The sequence below is a fragment of the Pollachius pollachius genome, assembly GCF_949987615.1.
Source record: "Pollachius pollachius genome assembly, chromosome: 6".
Lineage (NCBI taxonomy): Eukaryota > Metazoa > Chordata > Actinopteri > Gadiformes > Gadidae > Pollachius > Pollachius pollachius.
This window is the reverse complement of record NC_136939.1, coordinates 8,832,386-8,847,737: the sequence shown is the minus strand read 5'-3', so window position 1 is coordinate 8,847,737 and position 15,352 is coordinate 8,832,386. Positions and strand designations below refer to the sequence as shown.

General features: G+C 44.9%; 1 protein-coding gene across 1 annotated transcript in view; it reads right to left on the bottom strand.

The window, feature by feature from the left end:
* The window catches only part of cltca (clathrin, heavy chain a (Hc)), a 33,349-nt gene that overhangs the window by 15,430 nt on the left and 2,567 nt on the right, over positions 1-15,352 (bottom strand). Inside the window, exons 2-8 of the mRNA XM_079738612.1 lie at positions 10,285-10,492; positions 6,326-6,594; positions 5,902-6,063; positions 5,670-5,783; positions 4,307-4,480; positions 767-964; positions 123-323 (exon numbers count right to left, since the gene is read on the bottom strand). Coding sequence (XP_079594738.1) covers positions 123-323; positions 767-964; positions 4,307-4,480; positions 5,670-5,783; positions 5,902-6,063; positions 6,326-6,594; positions 10,285-10,492 — 1,326 coding nt within the window. The remainder of the gene's footprint in view (positions 1-122; positions 324-766; positions 965-4,306; positions 4,481-5,669; positions 5,784-5,901; positions 6,064-6,325; positions 6,595-10,284; positions 10,493-15,352) is intronic.

Below are 15,352 nucleotides of genomic sequence, written 5' to 3'. Positions count from 1 at the left end.
TCGAAGATAACGGCAGAGTTATGTAAACACACTAGTGGCTGGGAAAGAACCAAACCATCCCCCCCACTATTCCTGCGAGAGGGGAGGGGAGGGAGAGGAGGGAGGGGCCATCAGTGCGATACCTTGTCTTCCTTGAGCCACTTTTCAAGCAGCTGTTTGCGGCCCTGCTGCAGCACCGGTCTGCACAGCTCCAGGGACTCAAACTTGTTGAGCTGGCCCTGATCCAGCAGGATGCCAAAGTACTGGAGCAGGGGAGAGGTCTGGCCCTGCTGCGCTGGGACGCTCTGGAAGCGCCGGATGGTGTCCGGGGTACGCAGGATGCCCTGCAGGGGGAGGGAGAGCCGCAGAGAGAGGCGGGAAGGAGGAGTCAAAGGAAGGAAGCGGGCTAAGAGCGCTTCCCTGTTGTCAGACATTTGAATGCATTGAGGAAGTGGCGAACGTGTCGAAGATTAAAGAAGAGATCAAGCTAGATGCAAAACACTGCCAAACAAAGGATGAAACAGCGTATTACTATAGACTATTGTTGAATCAACAATGATGAACATAATCATTTGAATTCACAGCACCCAGAATTCACAGATCACATCCTACAGAATACCAACAAGACCTTTAACCCCTACACCTACAATTTAAAAATAAAAAGGACCGGCTCTTGTTAATTTCACAGCAGTCAAGCCACACTTCCTCTTTCCTCTCCTATGGAGCTGAAAGGCTGAGCAACCTGGAGACCAGGCTCCTGGCTGGTTGTGGTGGCGGCGGTGGTTACCTTTGGTGCGTTGGCCGCCACCTTGGCAGCCTCCGAGTAGTTCCCGGCGGCAAACAGGTTGTTGAACTTGCGAGCAAAGAGCTCCTCTGCGCCCGCCAGGTTGTTGCGCACGGCGATGCGCAGCGCCAGGTCGGGGTTCTGCAGCACGTTGGTGATGTAGGGGATGATGTTCTCCTCCTCCACGCACACCGACAGCACCTGGGACACACACACACTCACTTTAATATGTGTGGATTAGGACATATCTTCCAACACCCATGCGTAGAAAAGCCCTTGGGTGTGCTTAATTCAATTAATTGATGTATAAAATAATTAATTGAATGATTCATTATTATTAAACAAATGCCTGACTTAGAGGCTAATAGGACATATCTGGTGCAGAGTTAATTGTAAAATGTACAAGTGGAAGTGTCAGTCATTTACAATGTTCAACAGAACAAGCTAAAGGAGCATAAGGTTAATTCAATAGAGACATCCCAAGCCTGACAGAAACTATAGGCAGCTTTCCTTTCATCCAATATTGATCACTACTGTGTGCTGCTCTGCCAGGGTCCCTCTGTGAAGTGGTTGTAAGAGGTCTGATAGTGAGGTCAAGTTACAACCACACGCACGCACACCATCCGCAGTAGTGTTTGCCTTTCCTCATACAGATAAATTAAACGTCTCAATCTGTTCCTATGTTCACAATCAACCCCCTTTAATTTCAGCGGGATTAGTGGCCAATCAGAGGAAGCAAGACAACATCTGTGACAACAATGCAATGGATTAATATTCCCAAGACACCTACCAAGCTTCTTTGGCTTTACGACAAGATAGCCATCGAGAAATAAGCTTAAAAGATTTGGCCGGTTTTCCAAGACCCTAGATCAATAGGTTCAGGACAGAAATCAGTCATGATTACTGTTAAAATCAGCATATAACGGTGCGCGCACATTCCGAAAATGGGCACTCTTCCATTGACATCCATTATATTCAAAATGGAGTGTTGGATGGAGTGCAGCTCCCACAGCTGAATCTTAGTTTTGTGTACATATGAACGACCCTGGCTAAGGAGTCTTCTCCAATAGTGTCCCCGAATGAAGAAATCCAAAAGTCTTGTTTCTGTATAAACACCCCACTGTGCATGGTCACACACTGAGCAAAGATGGAGGCTGCGTTCTAGGCAGTAAGAAAATTCAGAATTCTGGGTGCAGAGCTACATTTCAATAATTTCCCGAGGGCAAGTGTAGGAAGTAGGGGGGACTGATTGGAACGTAGCCCAAGCATTCACTTCTGAATAAACATGAAGTGCTGTCCCGGTTGCATGCATGTACCTAGAAGCCTCTCAGTCTGTAAATGGAATGTTAGTACAGAATCGAAACATGTGAATTTATTTGTTTTCGGCCACTATGGTAGCTAACGACCTAGCCAGGGCAGTTCATATGAGTTGCTTGAAAAAGACAAATATTAGAACAGCTAAATACAAAATGGATGTCAATAGCTAGCCAACTACCCAATTTCAGAACACACATACACCGCGTTATGGGCTGAGATGCAAGAAAATCATGGTTGATTCACATCTCGACAGACTGTCAACAAACAAACACCTCAACTATTCTTATACCTGTGGATAACACCACAGGCGTGCCAATCTAATGTGGTTCGAGGGCTGTCGAGATGCTATTATTCAGTCAATCAGTCTATCGCTTCAGTGTTGTGTAGCCCGATGAGGGCGGGTGGGGAGAACAAGTCGAATGAGATGCTGAGATGGGGGGGGAAATTGAGAGGGTGGAGCTCAAGATTCAAACAAGAGAAGCAGGTCAGTGGTCCTGGATGGTTAAATACGGGTGAGTTCACGTCATTCTTCCTGCCAGTAAAGCAAGGTCAACTCCCCTTTGTACTGAGAGGGGGTAACAGAGATGCAGGGTAAGGGGGGAGGGGAGGGGGAGGAGAGGGAATGAGGGTATTGTGTGGTGGGTAGATTTGGGGTTGGGGCGAGGCCCTTTCTTTGAGGACATTTGAAAATGAGGGAACGGGAGAGACAGAGTCAGAGGGTAGAGGAAACATTTTGGGGGGAAGCCAAGTAAACCATTGACATCGAAAGACCCAACGACTCAATTCCGTCCCATCGTCATCCCTTTCTGTCATTCCGTATAGTCCTATAAAACGGTCCCGGCTGACCATTATTGACCAACAGACGCAATTTAATGTCGGCGGGTGGCAGCCGGAGGTTAGGCTGCTCTCCTGACGAGAGGATATGGAGACCCCGATGACAGACGAGCTGCAGTATCGAATGGTGCACTGGCCCAGAAACGGCAAGCACACACACACAACCTGACATACACGCATGCACACAAACACGTCCTGCCGTACACACGCACTATGTCAACAAGACTGCTGGTGACAGGTAGGGCTGGGCGGGTGGTAAGGAGGGAAATTAAGGACACCAGCAATCGTCTCCAAATTAAATATCACATGCTGCTAGATAGCTGCTGGAGCGTTACCTCTCCATCCATGACACTCTCCAAGATGTGGTGTTATTCTGTTTCGATGGAGCTGCTCTGCAATGCCCATCATCACTGGAACTAGAGTGTCAGGATCACCAGAACCAGCCGTAGAGTACACCCACCCACCTGGAGGTGCTCCAACTCATAATGAGAAACCCAAAGCAGTCTACTGGGTCTAACTAGGCTGGGTCTTCAGCAAGACGCCATTCCCCACAGAGACCACTCGTCCCTCAGTCCAACTGAGTGCAATTTTTTCTGTAAGCAGATCCTATGGCTGATTCGGGGAGGCTCTTCCAGAAAGCGTGGGACACACAAAAGCAACAGCATCGTTTGGTGTTGTAAAAACAGGAACGACATTCAACATGTCTATGCATTTCACTAAACCAGAGCCAGAAGGGACAAAGAAAAGCAACCGAGGAGACCGTCCATTGTGAAGAAGATCACTGCCTCCGTCTACGTTGGCATGCGCATGTTTTAGTTGGGTTTTTTCTGTTGCGCGCACACACACACAGGGCCGATTGTCCCATCACAGACGCCCAGGCCACTCCGCTATATCGACTTTCGTCTCTTCACTTAATTATTCATGTGGAGCGTGGCGTGGATGGAACATTATTCATCAGCTGGCTGGATCCTATTTCCTCTTTGTCGGTGCAACATCACAATGATAGCCAGACCCCTACACAGTCTCCTCTCGGCGTGAAACACTACACTGGACTATAGAGAGGCTGCAGCATGCATGATGAGGCTGGACTAGACAATGTTTTCGTCGTTGCGATCACCGTAAAGGCTCGTATAGAAGGACATGTCGATGTTTGAGTGGATGAAATATTTTTTAAAGAATGGGGTTGTCTGAAATTTGGATTGAATTAGATGCAAACTAACCGTCTTGAGCAAGCGATTCCTCTCTACCTTCCCAAAAATTGAACTATCTCAAAGGCCAGACAATTTCTGATTGTCACAGATTCTCCAGCAACAGCAGTGTTGTAACATTAACTATGCATGCAGCAGATCCTTTACAGAGTCGCACATAGCCATGGTGTTTCTAAGGCCGTACCTGTCCTTTCCTATTGACCCCGATGATGCCGGCGGTGGCCTCGTGTGGTGCGGTTACAAAGATGGTTTCCCCGCTGATCCTGTTCATGTAGATGCAGGTGCCTGTCTCCAGATCGTACAGGTGGATGTAGCCATATTTGGTGATGAGGAAGACCACATCCTGTTTGGAGCTTATCTGAGAAGCCAGGAGAGAACATAATCAGATCAGTACAAGTACTGAAAAAGTTAATTTGATAAAGACCTTCATATATGAATTTGCCTGGAAAAAAGAACAACATTTACCAAAGTACCTTCAAGAATTTATGTAGTAATAGAATAGTAAGGTACAGTTATACCAATCTTACAAAATACATATCAGATGTGCATAGGCCTGTCGCGATAATCAATAAATCAATTAATTGCGCAATAATCTTTTGCCGGCCGCAATAATTTCCATTCGCACCCTTTTTTTTAAATCATTGCTTTATTGGCCTAATCTGAGAAGAAATCTATGCCATAAACAGAAATATTATAGGCCTTTATTACACGGCTCTTCTCAATCCCGTGGAACGCTCGGTTCACTTGCATAGATAGTAGTCCGGTAACTTGTCAACCCCAGCGTCTTCCGTTGCTAGGCAACGTCAACGTCTTTGGCAGACTATTTCTTTGCTGATCAACACTGCGAATGCTGCTAACGAATAAATTGTAGAAAGACACACCATGTGAAGTTATTTTTTCGTTTTGATAAGTAGCCGTGTAATAAGCGGGATAATGTATAGAACGTCGCTGGTCATTATCGAAAATAAGCCCCTTCAGGGCGAAGCAAGGCACTGGCCTGTTCGCCCTGTCGGGGCTTATTTTCCCGATAATGGCCGGCGTTCTATACATTATATTATATATATTTAGCAGAGTAGGCCTAAGTAACAAATGTTTATTGATCTTCGAAAGGGTGTATGTGCATTATTTTGCCATTATCATTATATTAGTTGAAAAACGGCAATATTATCAATAATTTCTGGGGCAATTAATCAACACGCCAAACAATTCAATTCAATTTTATTTGTATAGCCCTTAATTACCATTACAGTCTCAAAGGGCTTAACAGGTCAAATATTTATGACACCCCCCTTTACCCAAACACACAAGACCCGTCTCAGTGACCTTGTGCAACTGTGTTGGATTTGCCAACAGAGGTCAATGATTTGCTTATTTAATCTCGCATGGCTGAAAATAGGATAAATGTGACTCACAACAAAAGTATTTTTTTGCCAACTGTGATAGTGTATTCCAGTATAGAATTGGTTTATGTCTGTGCCAGGCCCGTTTGTTTTCCGATGCCAAGAGCAAAGCGGTCTGTCCTGTCGAATGAGCAGCTTGCACCATACCTGCATTGCCACAGGGAAGTCGTTCTGGGCCTCCGGGGGGAAGAACACGTCCACTGCTTTCTTTGGAAATGGCTGGTTGCCAGTCGGTGGTGTCCCCACTTCGATGATGTGCAGCTGGTTGGAAAGGGATAGAAAAACCATGAGCAAAGCTACAACACGTTGGTCTGCGTATGACTCCGCCCCTTTGAACCCATTCCCAGCAATGTCATCATGGACGTCGCCGGTCAGTCACCTTTCCTCCGGCCTGGCCTCGCACAGCGAAGCAGAACAGAGTGGACTCCTCCGCGTTGCCCTCCATCTTGAACTGGGCGAAGCTGGCGGCGTGGCCTTCGATGGGCTGGGACACCTTCCTGTCCACGGAGTACAGCTGCATGGCGCCGACCACACGGTTTTGCTGAAGCAGGAGAGGACACATGAATAACAAGTCAACACAGGGGCCAATCCAACCAAAGGGCTACGTGAATGAAACAAAACCATCAGGTTGTGCAAATACCATTTCAAACTGGCAGTTCAGGTAATACCTGACGCCATTCTACCCCAGTCCAATTGGTGATCTGGCTTCATATATGTATACAAACGTCTTTTTGCCAACAACACTAAAGCCTTTATGTCAGCCCAACGAGAACCTGATTCGGTTCACTGAAGGGAGGCGTTACCTGGGCCGAGATGCCGATAAGCAGCAGCCACTTCTGCTTGGCGTCCGTGCGATAGTTGATGATCTGGCAGCCCGCCAGGCTGGAGTGGCGGTCGAACACCTTGATGGGCTGCGAGTCGCCCTCCATGCTCCAGTGGTACACAGCGTTGTCGGTGACCAGCGCCACCGTGTTGAGGGAGATCCACTTCCAGAAGGTGACGTCGTCCGTCATGGTGTGCGCCTTCATCTTGCTCTTCATCTCGATGTTGAAGATCTGAAGGGTTTTAGCGGCTGTGGTTGGGGGAGGGAGGGAGAAAGGCAAGGCGACAGAGGCCAGAACAACATTTGGTTATAGACTTTTTTTTAGGCGTTGACAGACAAGACACGCACGCAAACTTTGAATTACCGGGAGTCGCCAAGTCAGTGACAAAAAGGTCAATTATGGACCAATTTTCACTCGGAGAGATGGTTAATGTTTTGAAAGGTGGAAACTCCTTGGCTGGGAAGCGCTGAGGCTTTAATTGTGCCGTAGGTGGTGGATTCATGCAGAGGGCAATATCATATGTATTGAAAGCAGCCAGGTGTGTAACCACTGACCACTTTCCCTACATAACATTCTACTGTATCAGAGAATAGATTATAGGGTCAATTGAAAGAGCAGGTAAGGTCTGAGCTGCTTAATGGGGATACAGCTTCAGTTAAAAGGGGATTTAATGAGCCAGGCCTAATGAGCCTCCTCTTATATCCATTCCTTGTATTCGATTTTAAAGGCTTTCGAAGAGCTTGTGTAATAACCAACACTACCCCATTTTTCAGTTGGTGAGCTTAAAGTAAACGAGTTGAGGAAACGTGATGTAAAATATACAGCCTCAATATAAAATACAGCAGGGCTTTCCTTTCCGTGTGTTCTCACAGTTTCCTCCCAGCCTCACTGGTGGGTATGTGAAGCCCTGTGAGTCCGTATGAAAACTACAGGGCTCACAGCGCCTGTGAAGCTCTGGGAGCTTGTAGTTTTCATAAAAGGGCTGTACAAACAAACCTAATAACCTTGCATAATAAAGAAAGATCTACCATCTAAACAACATCTAGTCACGTAGTCCAACTAATTCTCCCAACCACCAACTACAAAGCAGGTAAGGAAGGAGAGGGAGGTTCAAACGACTCACAAAAAGGGCAAAGACATTGGTATTCAATCAAACACAATCAAAGGACACTTCATAGTGGACTTAGGGGCTGGATTGAGGTGAAGGGCAAATGTGACCGTGAAGAGGGCTTTGAGGGGCGGGGCACAGCCATCCTTCAGATAAATGGCTGTGAGATTGTGTGTGATTTGAGGGGGGGAGGAAGGTTCACTCACCTGTTTTTTTACTATACATATTATTGTTAGTTTGAATGAATGGGACCTATAGGGCTTGTACATCAGAATGCATCCTGGGAATCTTTCAGGGGGGCCATACCCTAATCCTGAATCAACGTGGATATACCGCAATTTAGGCTAAATCATAGCCTTGGTTTTGTTTTGACACATGTCTGAAATGGGAAACACCCTGGCGGTTTCAAATCATACTGACAAATCATTTCATGATCAATTTCTGCCCAAATGCCCAAAACATCATTGCATCCAACATAATAACCAACAGCCCAATGCTCCCAAATCGGCGGCAGTGATTGCGATGCGACATTGATGTACAAGCCCCCAGGCTTATTAAGAAGCAGTGGGAGAGCCCCTTTTCTTTAGTACATTTATCAGAACGATCAGGGAGAATCTAAAGCAGAGAACATTGCCATTAGAGCAGAAGAATTCAGATATACAGTTTAAAGCCACAGCCAAATCATAAAGTGTAAGCAAATTGAGATTTGATTGAATCACATTTAGCGCAGCTTTTTGGTGCACGTGTTCGGTGTTCAAGCGGGTCGGGTCCATCACACATGGTTCCATGGCAAAGGTTATAAAGCGTCATACTAGAAAGGGTCAGCTGAGGGGTTTTACATGGTAGAATGAACGGAGGAGGTTGTATAGCAAGGAAGAAAGGAAGGAAGTTCTACGCTGATTTAATGCACAATGGGCAGAGAAATGACCTACAACTATGTGAGCCTATTTATAGGAGTATGAGCACACGTTTAACCCATCATGCCATGAAGGCAACATGGACTCTGTATCTCGTATAGCCGCACAGTTCATGTGCATCGTTGGCATTGCAGCATTTCCTCCTACTCTTCTTCCATTTACTCTGTAATGTTTAACCAGGCAGCATAATCTGAAGGTCTGCCAGTCGTACAGGGCTCTCCATGTCAAATGTGTGTCAGCAGAGAAATGCAACGCTATAAAACTGGAGCTAATTCACAGGGCTGTACATTGAGCCCTGTTCTTGAACTGCCTTTCGGTAAGGGAACCCATCTCCTGTATTTCCCTAGGCTGGGGGTCACGTTGGGAAAGGCCCAAAATAAAACTATGCAGCAAGCACTTACAGCCTCAACGTGGCACACTTCATAAAAATAGATAGATGCAGGCCTTGAGTGCTAAAGGGTACAACTAACTAATTACAAAACACTAAATGAGCACACATGGCTTTAATAAGATTGTCTTGCCTTAAACAAGTGAAGGGTTGTTTTCCTTAATTTTCAATAAAATCGTAGGTAATGTCATTTTCAGGTGATCCGTCTTCCAACAGGAAATGACTCACACCCACCATGGTGTCACATCTTATCTCAACCACGCTCAAATCGGATGTCGTCCCCAGGCCACCCTTCTAATCAGGACCTCACTTGGAGATGTCATTTGGTCTCCAGCCACAGGTTAGTGAAGCCAGTTTATTGGGACTCGAGTCAGATAGCGGAACAACGCGCCCTGGCCAATGGAAGGCCAGTTATAGTGACCAACCGGAGGGAACCACCGATCACACACACACACACACACGCAATATCTAAGGGAGAAGTCAGCAATAACTGATCTAGTGGGAACTAACTCTTACGAAACAGAGCTGACAAGAGGACATGAAACCATTGCGCTTGCGTAACCACATGGGCACATCAATTGGTAGAGGGAAAACGGGTGTTGAAATAAAAATAAAGGAAAACGAAGCAGATTTATGGGGAATTAAATGAAAATCAATAATTAAATAAAATGTGATTACATTTATTTAATCACAAATTGGCACCCACAATATTCTCACCCCTTCACAACGGTGACTAAATCACAAGTACAGCTAAGGAAAAATGATGGTATGCGAGCATTCAAGCTATGGTTTGAAATCTAAATCCTGTTTCACTATATTAACGGCCTAATCACATACAAGCAGAGAGATGCTAATGCTATTAAAGTCTTAATTTGACACATTAACACTGAATTTTATTAGCAGAGAGTTCCAAATCTTGAAATGTAATGGGCCAAGTTCTGCACTGGGAGAGAAATAAGGGGACCACAGCTAATTCTAAATATACACACAATTGTTTTTAAAGTGCATGTGTACTTATGGAGCACTGAGCACTTTGCTCGGAGTGGTGGATTGGAAAAACAGGATTTAAATTTCCGCAATGGAATAGTTAAATTTTAACTCACCGTCTGCATACACATAAGAAAGCGGTAAAGGAAAAAAAAAGAACAAACATAACACAAAAACAGAGAAAAACAAAAAAACAAAAAACACAAAAAGTCAAAGCAATTGTGGCTGCTAGACAAAAAAATGCATATTACACTACTTCTGAATATAATGGTAACAGATAAACTGCCAATTAAATACTGTTCAACAGAAAAGTTGAAATAGCTTGATGTATGAGAACTTAAACGGATAACTTTTAAAATATACATAAAGACGACAATGGGACAAATATTGACACCATTTCATGTCTACGATTGTAACATAATAAAAACAAGAACTACAAGGCAATGGCTTAGACGGACAAATAAACTCACAAATCCCCACTGCTAAGCTTGACACATTGGGGTAGACATGGACTCAACTGGCCTTGGCCCTGCCGTACCTTTAAGTGCGATGACCTTGCTGGCGGGGTTCATGATGGCACTGTCTGCAGAGATGGGCCTGCGGATGGGTGTGTTGGGGTCGGCCATGTCTATGATCACCACCTGCGCCTGCTCGCCCACCTTCTCCCGGATGCAGATGAACTTGTCCGACTCCATGGTCAGCGTGCTGAAGCCAATGTTTGCCGGATTGATGCCCAGGTTCTGGAGCTGAGGAAATTAAAGAAAGCAAGCGAGGCGTTGAGGGCAGGGAATGAGACTGAGACAGTTGTTGCATTGGCTTGCTTTGACTGACATGAAATGGTTCATGTAAGAATGATAGAGCAATGCAGCCACATGTCTGCATTTCTAAAAACTATGAGCAGCAAATGTTTGTGTTCCAATAAATTCAATGATTAATTAATTATCTAAACTGATAATACATTTTCCGGCGAGTATATAACTATTAATTCATTGCAGCATGTCCTTCGAACATGGGATAAGGGGGCAAAGGTTATAATAGTCCCTAGGGTAGTTTAATTAAACCTGACAAACTACAGTTCTGCTCCAACACACTTTGAGGCTATATTTACCAGGACAGAACATTTGGCAAACGGCCAGGAAACCTGGCCCAGCAGTTTTAGTCTTTGCTATGCTCCCCTCATTAAATAAACCATATCAAATGTAAATGAAGAGGTCAAGCCCAGAGTGGCTTTGTTCAGCTCTAAAAAGGCAGAATGATGTCTACGTCGGAGAACAGCAGCAACTAGGCGAGTGGGCGAGGTCGTTTCAACGGTCAGCTGATAGCCCCCGCCACAGCTGGTGATGTCATGGAGCCTGACACAGAGCAATAGTCCTCTGGACACAGTCTGCTTAGGCTGAGAGCAGCTGGGTGGGGAGCCTATTCTGATCCAAGATCCTTTTCACAGGGAACGGAAAAAGAAAAACATCCAGTTGCTGTGAGACTGTCTGCAACTCAAGTTTATTTCCGATGCAACCTGGATAGCAATAAAGGCCACGCTTTTGAGCAAAGCTCTTCACCCCGCTACCTCAGATAAAGGCAGTGTCCAAAATTAGCACCTGCAACCAAACAATGGCAGATAGATTTCCACTCTATCAAGTAAAAAGGCAGAATTCAAAAAGTACTTTTTGGGATTCTGGACGCAGGCCATGGCCCACCATATGTTCAATCTGGCAGAAGTCAGCTTTACACATGGTCATAACCTGCCCGTCACAGAAGAACAAACAAGCCAAGAACAAAGCAGTGCCCTCTCTCACCATGTATATGAGGAACACATCAGACCATGACCTGCATGTAAACAACACTGTGGGAAGTGAGTGTATCGACACCAGCAGGCAATATGCTACAGAATACAATGACAAAACTGGTACAATACAGGATTAGACAAGAGAAAGGGGTCATGTATTCAACTTAGTTCCGATGGGCTTTTTTCTTCACTCTTGTGAGAATTAAACATAATCGTTAGGTTGTAACTAAGGCATAAGAAGATCATCTTTCCTCAGTTCAAGTGATTATACCATTTAAATCCACAGTCATGTCTTGTGAAAGGAAGAATGTGAAGCAGCCCCAACTGACAGCTAGCATTTAGCTTAGCTGTGTGATGGCTCCAGCACTAGGCGTGTCTAAATACTGTTGCATTTGGCACGGCCTGCAGACAGATGTTATAAACTAAACAGCATCACAGAACCAGTTAACAAATTATAATCTCCCATCTACTTGAGCTACGCCGTGGCTGTACAATTATATACTCAAATCATCTCAAGCATACATCATACATCACTGACGAAAGCTACAAGTAAGAATTTGCAAATATGGGATGCCATTGTGTTGACTCCACAGGAAAATTTAATCCTGATCAGCCGTCTGCAAAAAATGTATGCAACACAGCCTAACTGCCCGCCCCACAAGGCCAGGCAGCCAGAACCACGTTTATCTCATTGTTTTCCCTTGAGTAGTCCCCAAAAGAGCAAGGCTAGGTGGCCGTTTATCTACAGCACTAGGAGTGACCGTCCTATCTTCGAGATGTTTCTGGCCCCTCCTAATCAGCAAACACAAACCCCAGTTCCAGGAAGTAGCCCAGCGTAATGGGAGCACCTTGTTTTATCAATGACAGAGCACGCCCTAGTGCCGGCCCCACCCTCATTCTTTCATGTGCCTGTAATCTGGCTGGCTCTGCTGGCAGTGACGTTGCTGAATATTATGACAGGGCAAATGTTACAACCCTGCTTGGACAGACAACGAGACCAATACTTGGCCCTCCTCATTATAGTATTTTACATTTTCTTGAGTACTGCCTAGTACTGAGTCCTGCATGTAAGCCCCTCCTGCTAACCTTCAATGACAAACAATGGATGTAGCAGTACAGCTGGAGGGGGATGCATTGTGATTACTGGTGCAGGATGCAACACACTATGCAGTTCAGAAGACAGTCACAATGTATGTGTCGCTGTTCTAAACATAACGTCAGAAGACCCCGTTTTATAAGTACTAGTTAGGTTGAAAAATGTGAACGCGTCCCTCTATATAGAAATCGATGCGCAGACCTGAGTGTCCAATTTCTCTCTGGACGGCTGCAGATGGATTTTCATACAGCTGGAGTAGGGGTCCTATGGGGTTAGCAAGGGAGCAGGCCCTACACCAAAACCATTCAAGACAGACATGTCATCTGGCACACTCAATCCGTCCACCTAATGCTAGGATATCAGCAGAACGCCTGTTCGTTCAGGTGGGAAAAAAGGGCCTTTCAAACACAGTGCTCACAAGTCGACTTAAAGGCAAGGAAAACGAGTTAAACCATTTCAACAGATGTTGTTCTACTGGGTGACCCTAGCATGGTTTGCCAGACTGGTTTAATATGGTCAAACCGATCTGAGCTACAGCTCCTATGACGTCAGAGACTAGGAATTCACCGGAAAGCAGGTCAAACCAGCCAAGAACCAACAATGTGAAAATCAGCTCAATGTGGCCTAGCCTGCACTAGCTAGGAATGGAACAGCTAATGCTAGCCTGGCTAACACTACAGAGGGATACTGCAGAACCACACACTAGACCTCAAGCTAAATAAAAGAATGTGTGTGACTATCTCTGGACACTGCCTTGTCAGACAGATGTAGAAAGTGACAGGAATCAAACTCGATTTCCATCAGAGCATACTTAGCAACCAACTGTTTTATACAGGTGATTATTCGGTGGTCATTTTGTTGTAGAGTAAATTTTAAAAAAAAAAACGGTAATTTACCATGATTTAGTTTGCATTCAACATCAGTTGAGGTTTACACATCAACATTGCAGGCAAGCACTTCAGTCACACTTTGCACTTTGGAGCCGGGCTGTAATAATCTCCTTGTGCTGAACCATAGCGAACAGTGTGGTCCGGAATACACACTACTTTCCCACAAGGAAAGCTTGTCACGAAAGAAATCCTATTCAAACCAACAGCCCTATAGCATTGCAGTAACATGCCACAAAGACACTTCTGCTAATAGTCTATCAAAGCTTTTTCGTGAAAACGTAGGGGAAAAAAGTCAGGAACCACCAGCAACTATTCCTCGTGATCCAGAAGGAGGAGCCCAATCTGTTGATTTGACCAGTTGGCCCTTCCTTTGAAGGCACCTTGCTCAGCAGAAAAGAGGCCAAGGCGCATGCTAAAAACGCAAAGTTCAAGGAGGGCCAGGGAAGGATGTACCATGCAATGTGCTGAGGCTCGCAGCGCACCCCAACCGGAAACCAGGAGCCCATTGTCTACCGGGGGCTGAAACAACAGGCTGCTCCACTACCATGTGACCATTGGAAGGCAGTGGGAGGTTTGAGGGGGGGAGACAGGCATGTGACCAGCGGAGGGAGGATGAAGATGAGGGCTGCCCAGATAACCAGAGAAAGTAGAGTAACAGAAAGGGGAAGGATTTGTGTTTGTGCATGTGTTTGAACTTCCTATCCATTTCCACTCCAAGCTAGTTTTGCTGAGTTGGTCTTGGGATTTGAGCGTCCCCTCTGCTCCCAAATGCATGCTTGTGTTGTACATTTTGGAATGTCAAGTTTCCAGCAAATCTATATCCTGACCAGCCTATCACGAGAGATGAGCAACAGGTCAGTCACCAGCAGAGTTCAAAGTGCACATTGCAAACTGTTCCAGCGTGCAAAACCATAAAACTTGCCCATCAAGGTTCCAGTAGTATTTAAGTTAAATGACACATGTAGTTAACCTATTAAGATTCACTTTTACACTACAACACTTACTCCTTTGATGTGTATCCATAGAGGTTTTTCCATCTCAATAATGTTTTTTGTTACTGCCGTTAGCCTAGCAAGTTCTATGTAGGATAAGTCCCTACAGCCCAAATGTCCACATTTCTCCAATGTAGTGAGAGAGAGTGAATGTGCCAACAATACCTGCAGTAGCATAGCCTAGAAAGGCCATCCATGTCTAAGGGAAGTAGAATCTTCATCAAAGACAGAACTTGTGTATGTAACCTATCTGGAAGAGTATAATCATTTCCAGGTGAAACCCCATTATCAAAAAGCAATGAAAAGAAAAATAAATAAAGATTTGCAGTTTGCCAGCCTTGCTAAGAAGGCCATTGGTCAGAATTGTCTTAGATCAAAGCCTAATCGTTTGGAACTGATGTCAATATGTCTTATAATATTCTAAATGGATGCTTGGGCATTCATCTTGATCAGAATCATGATACTTTAATGCCTAATATAGTCTATAATTTGGACTATCACATTTGAAATGTGTAGAACAGGACTAAAAGCAGTAGGCCCACAAACTCAGCTGTCCCCAAAGAAATATCATGCAGGAGTTTTAGCAAATAAACCTGACTTGCTAACATCCCTTATTTTACAAGCAATGCCTTTAAGGTACATTGACGTCATTAAATAAGATAGTCACATTAGAATACGAGGTGTCAACTCAAGAAATAAACAACCACAAGACATAAAGCCAAACTACAAGGTTCTAACAAAGTGCTATGAACATCTGGGAGAAGAGTACTCTGTCAGCTGAATTCTTATGGTGTTGTATAAATGGATGATATATAAAAATGCAAGCTGTGCAAGCGAACCGGATG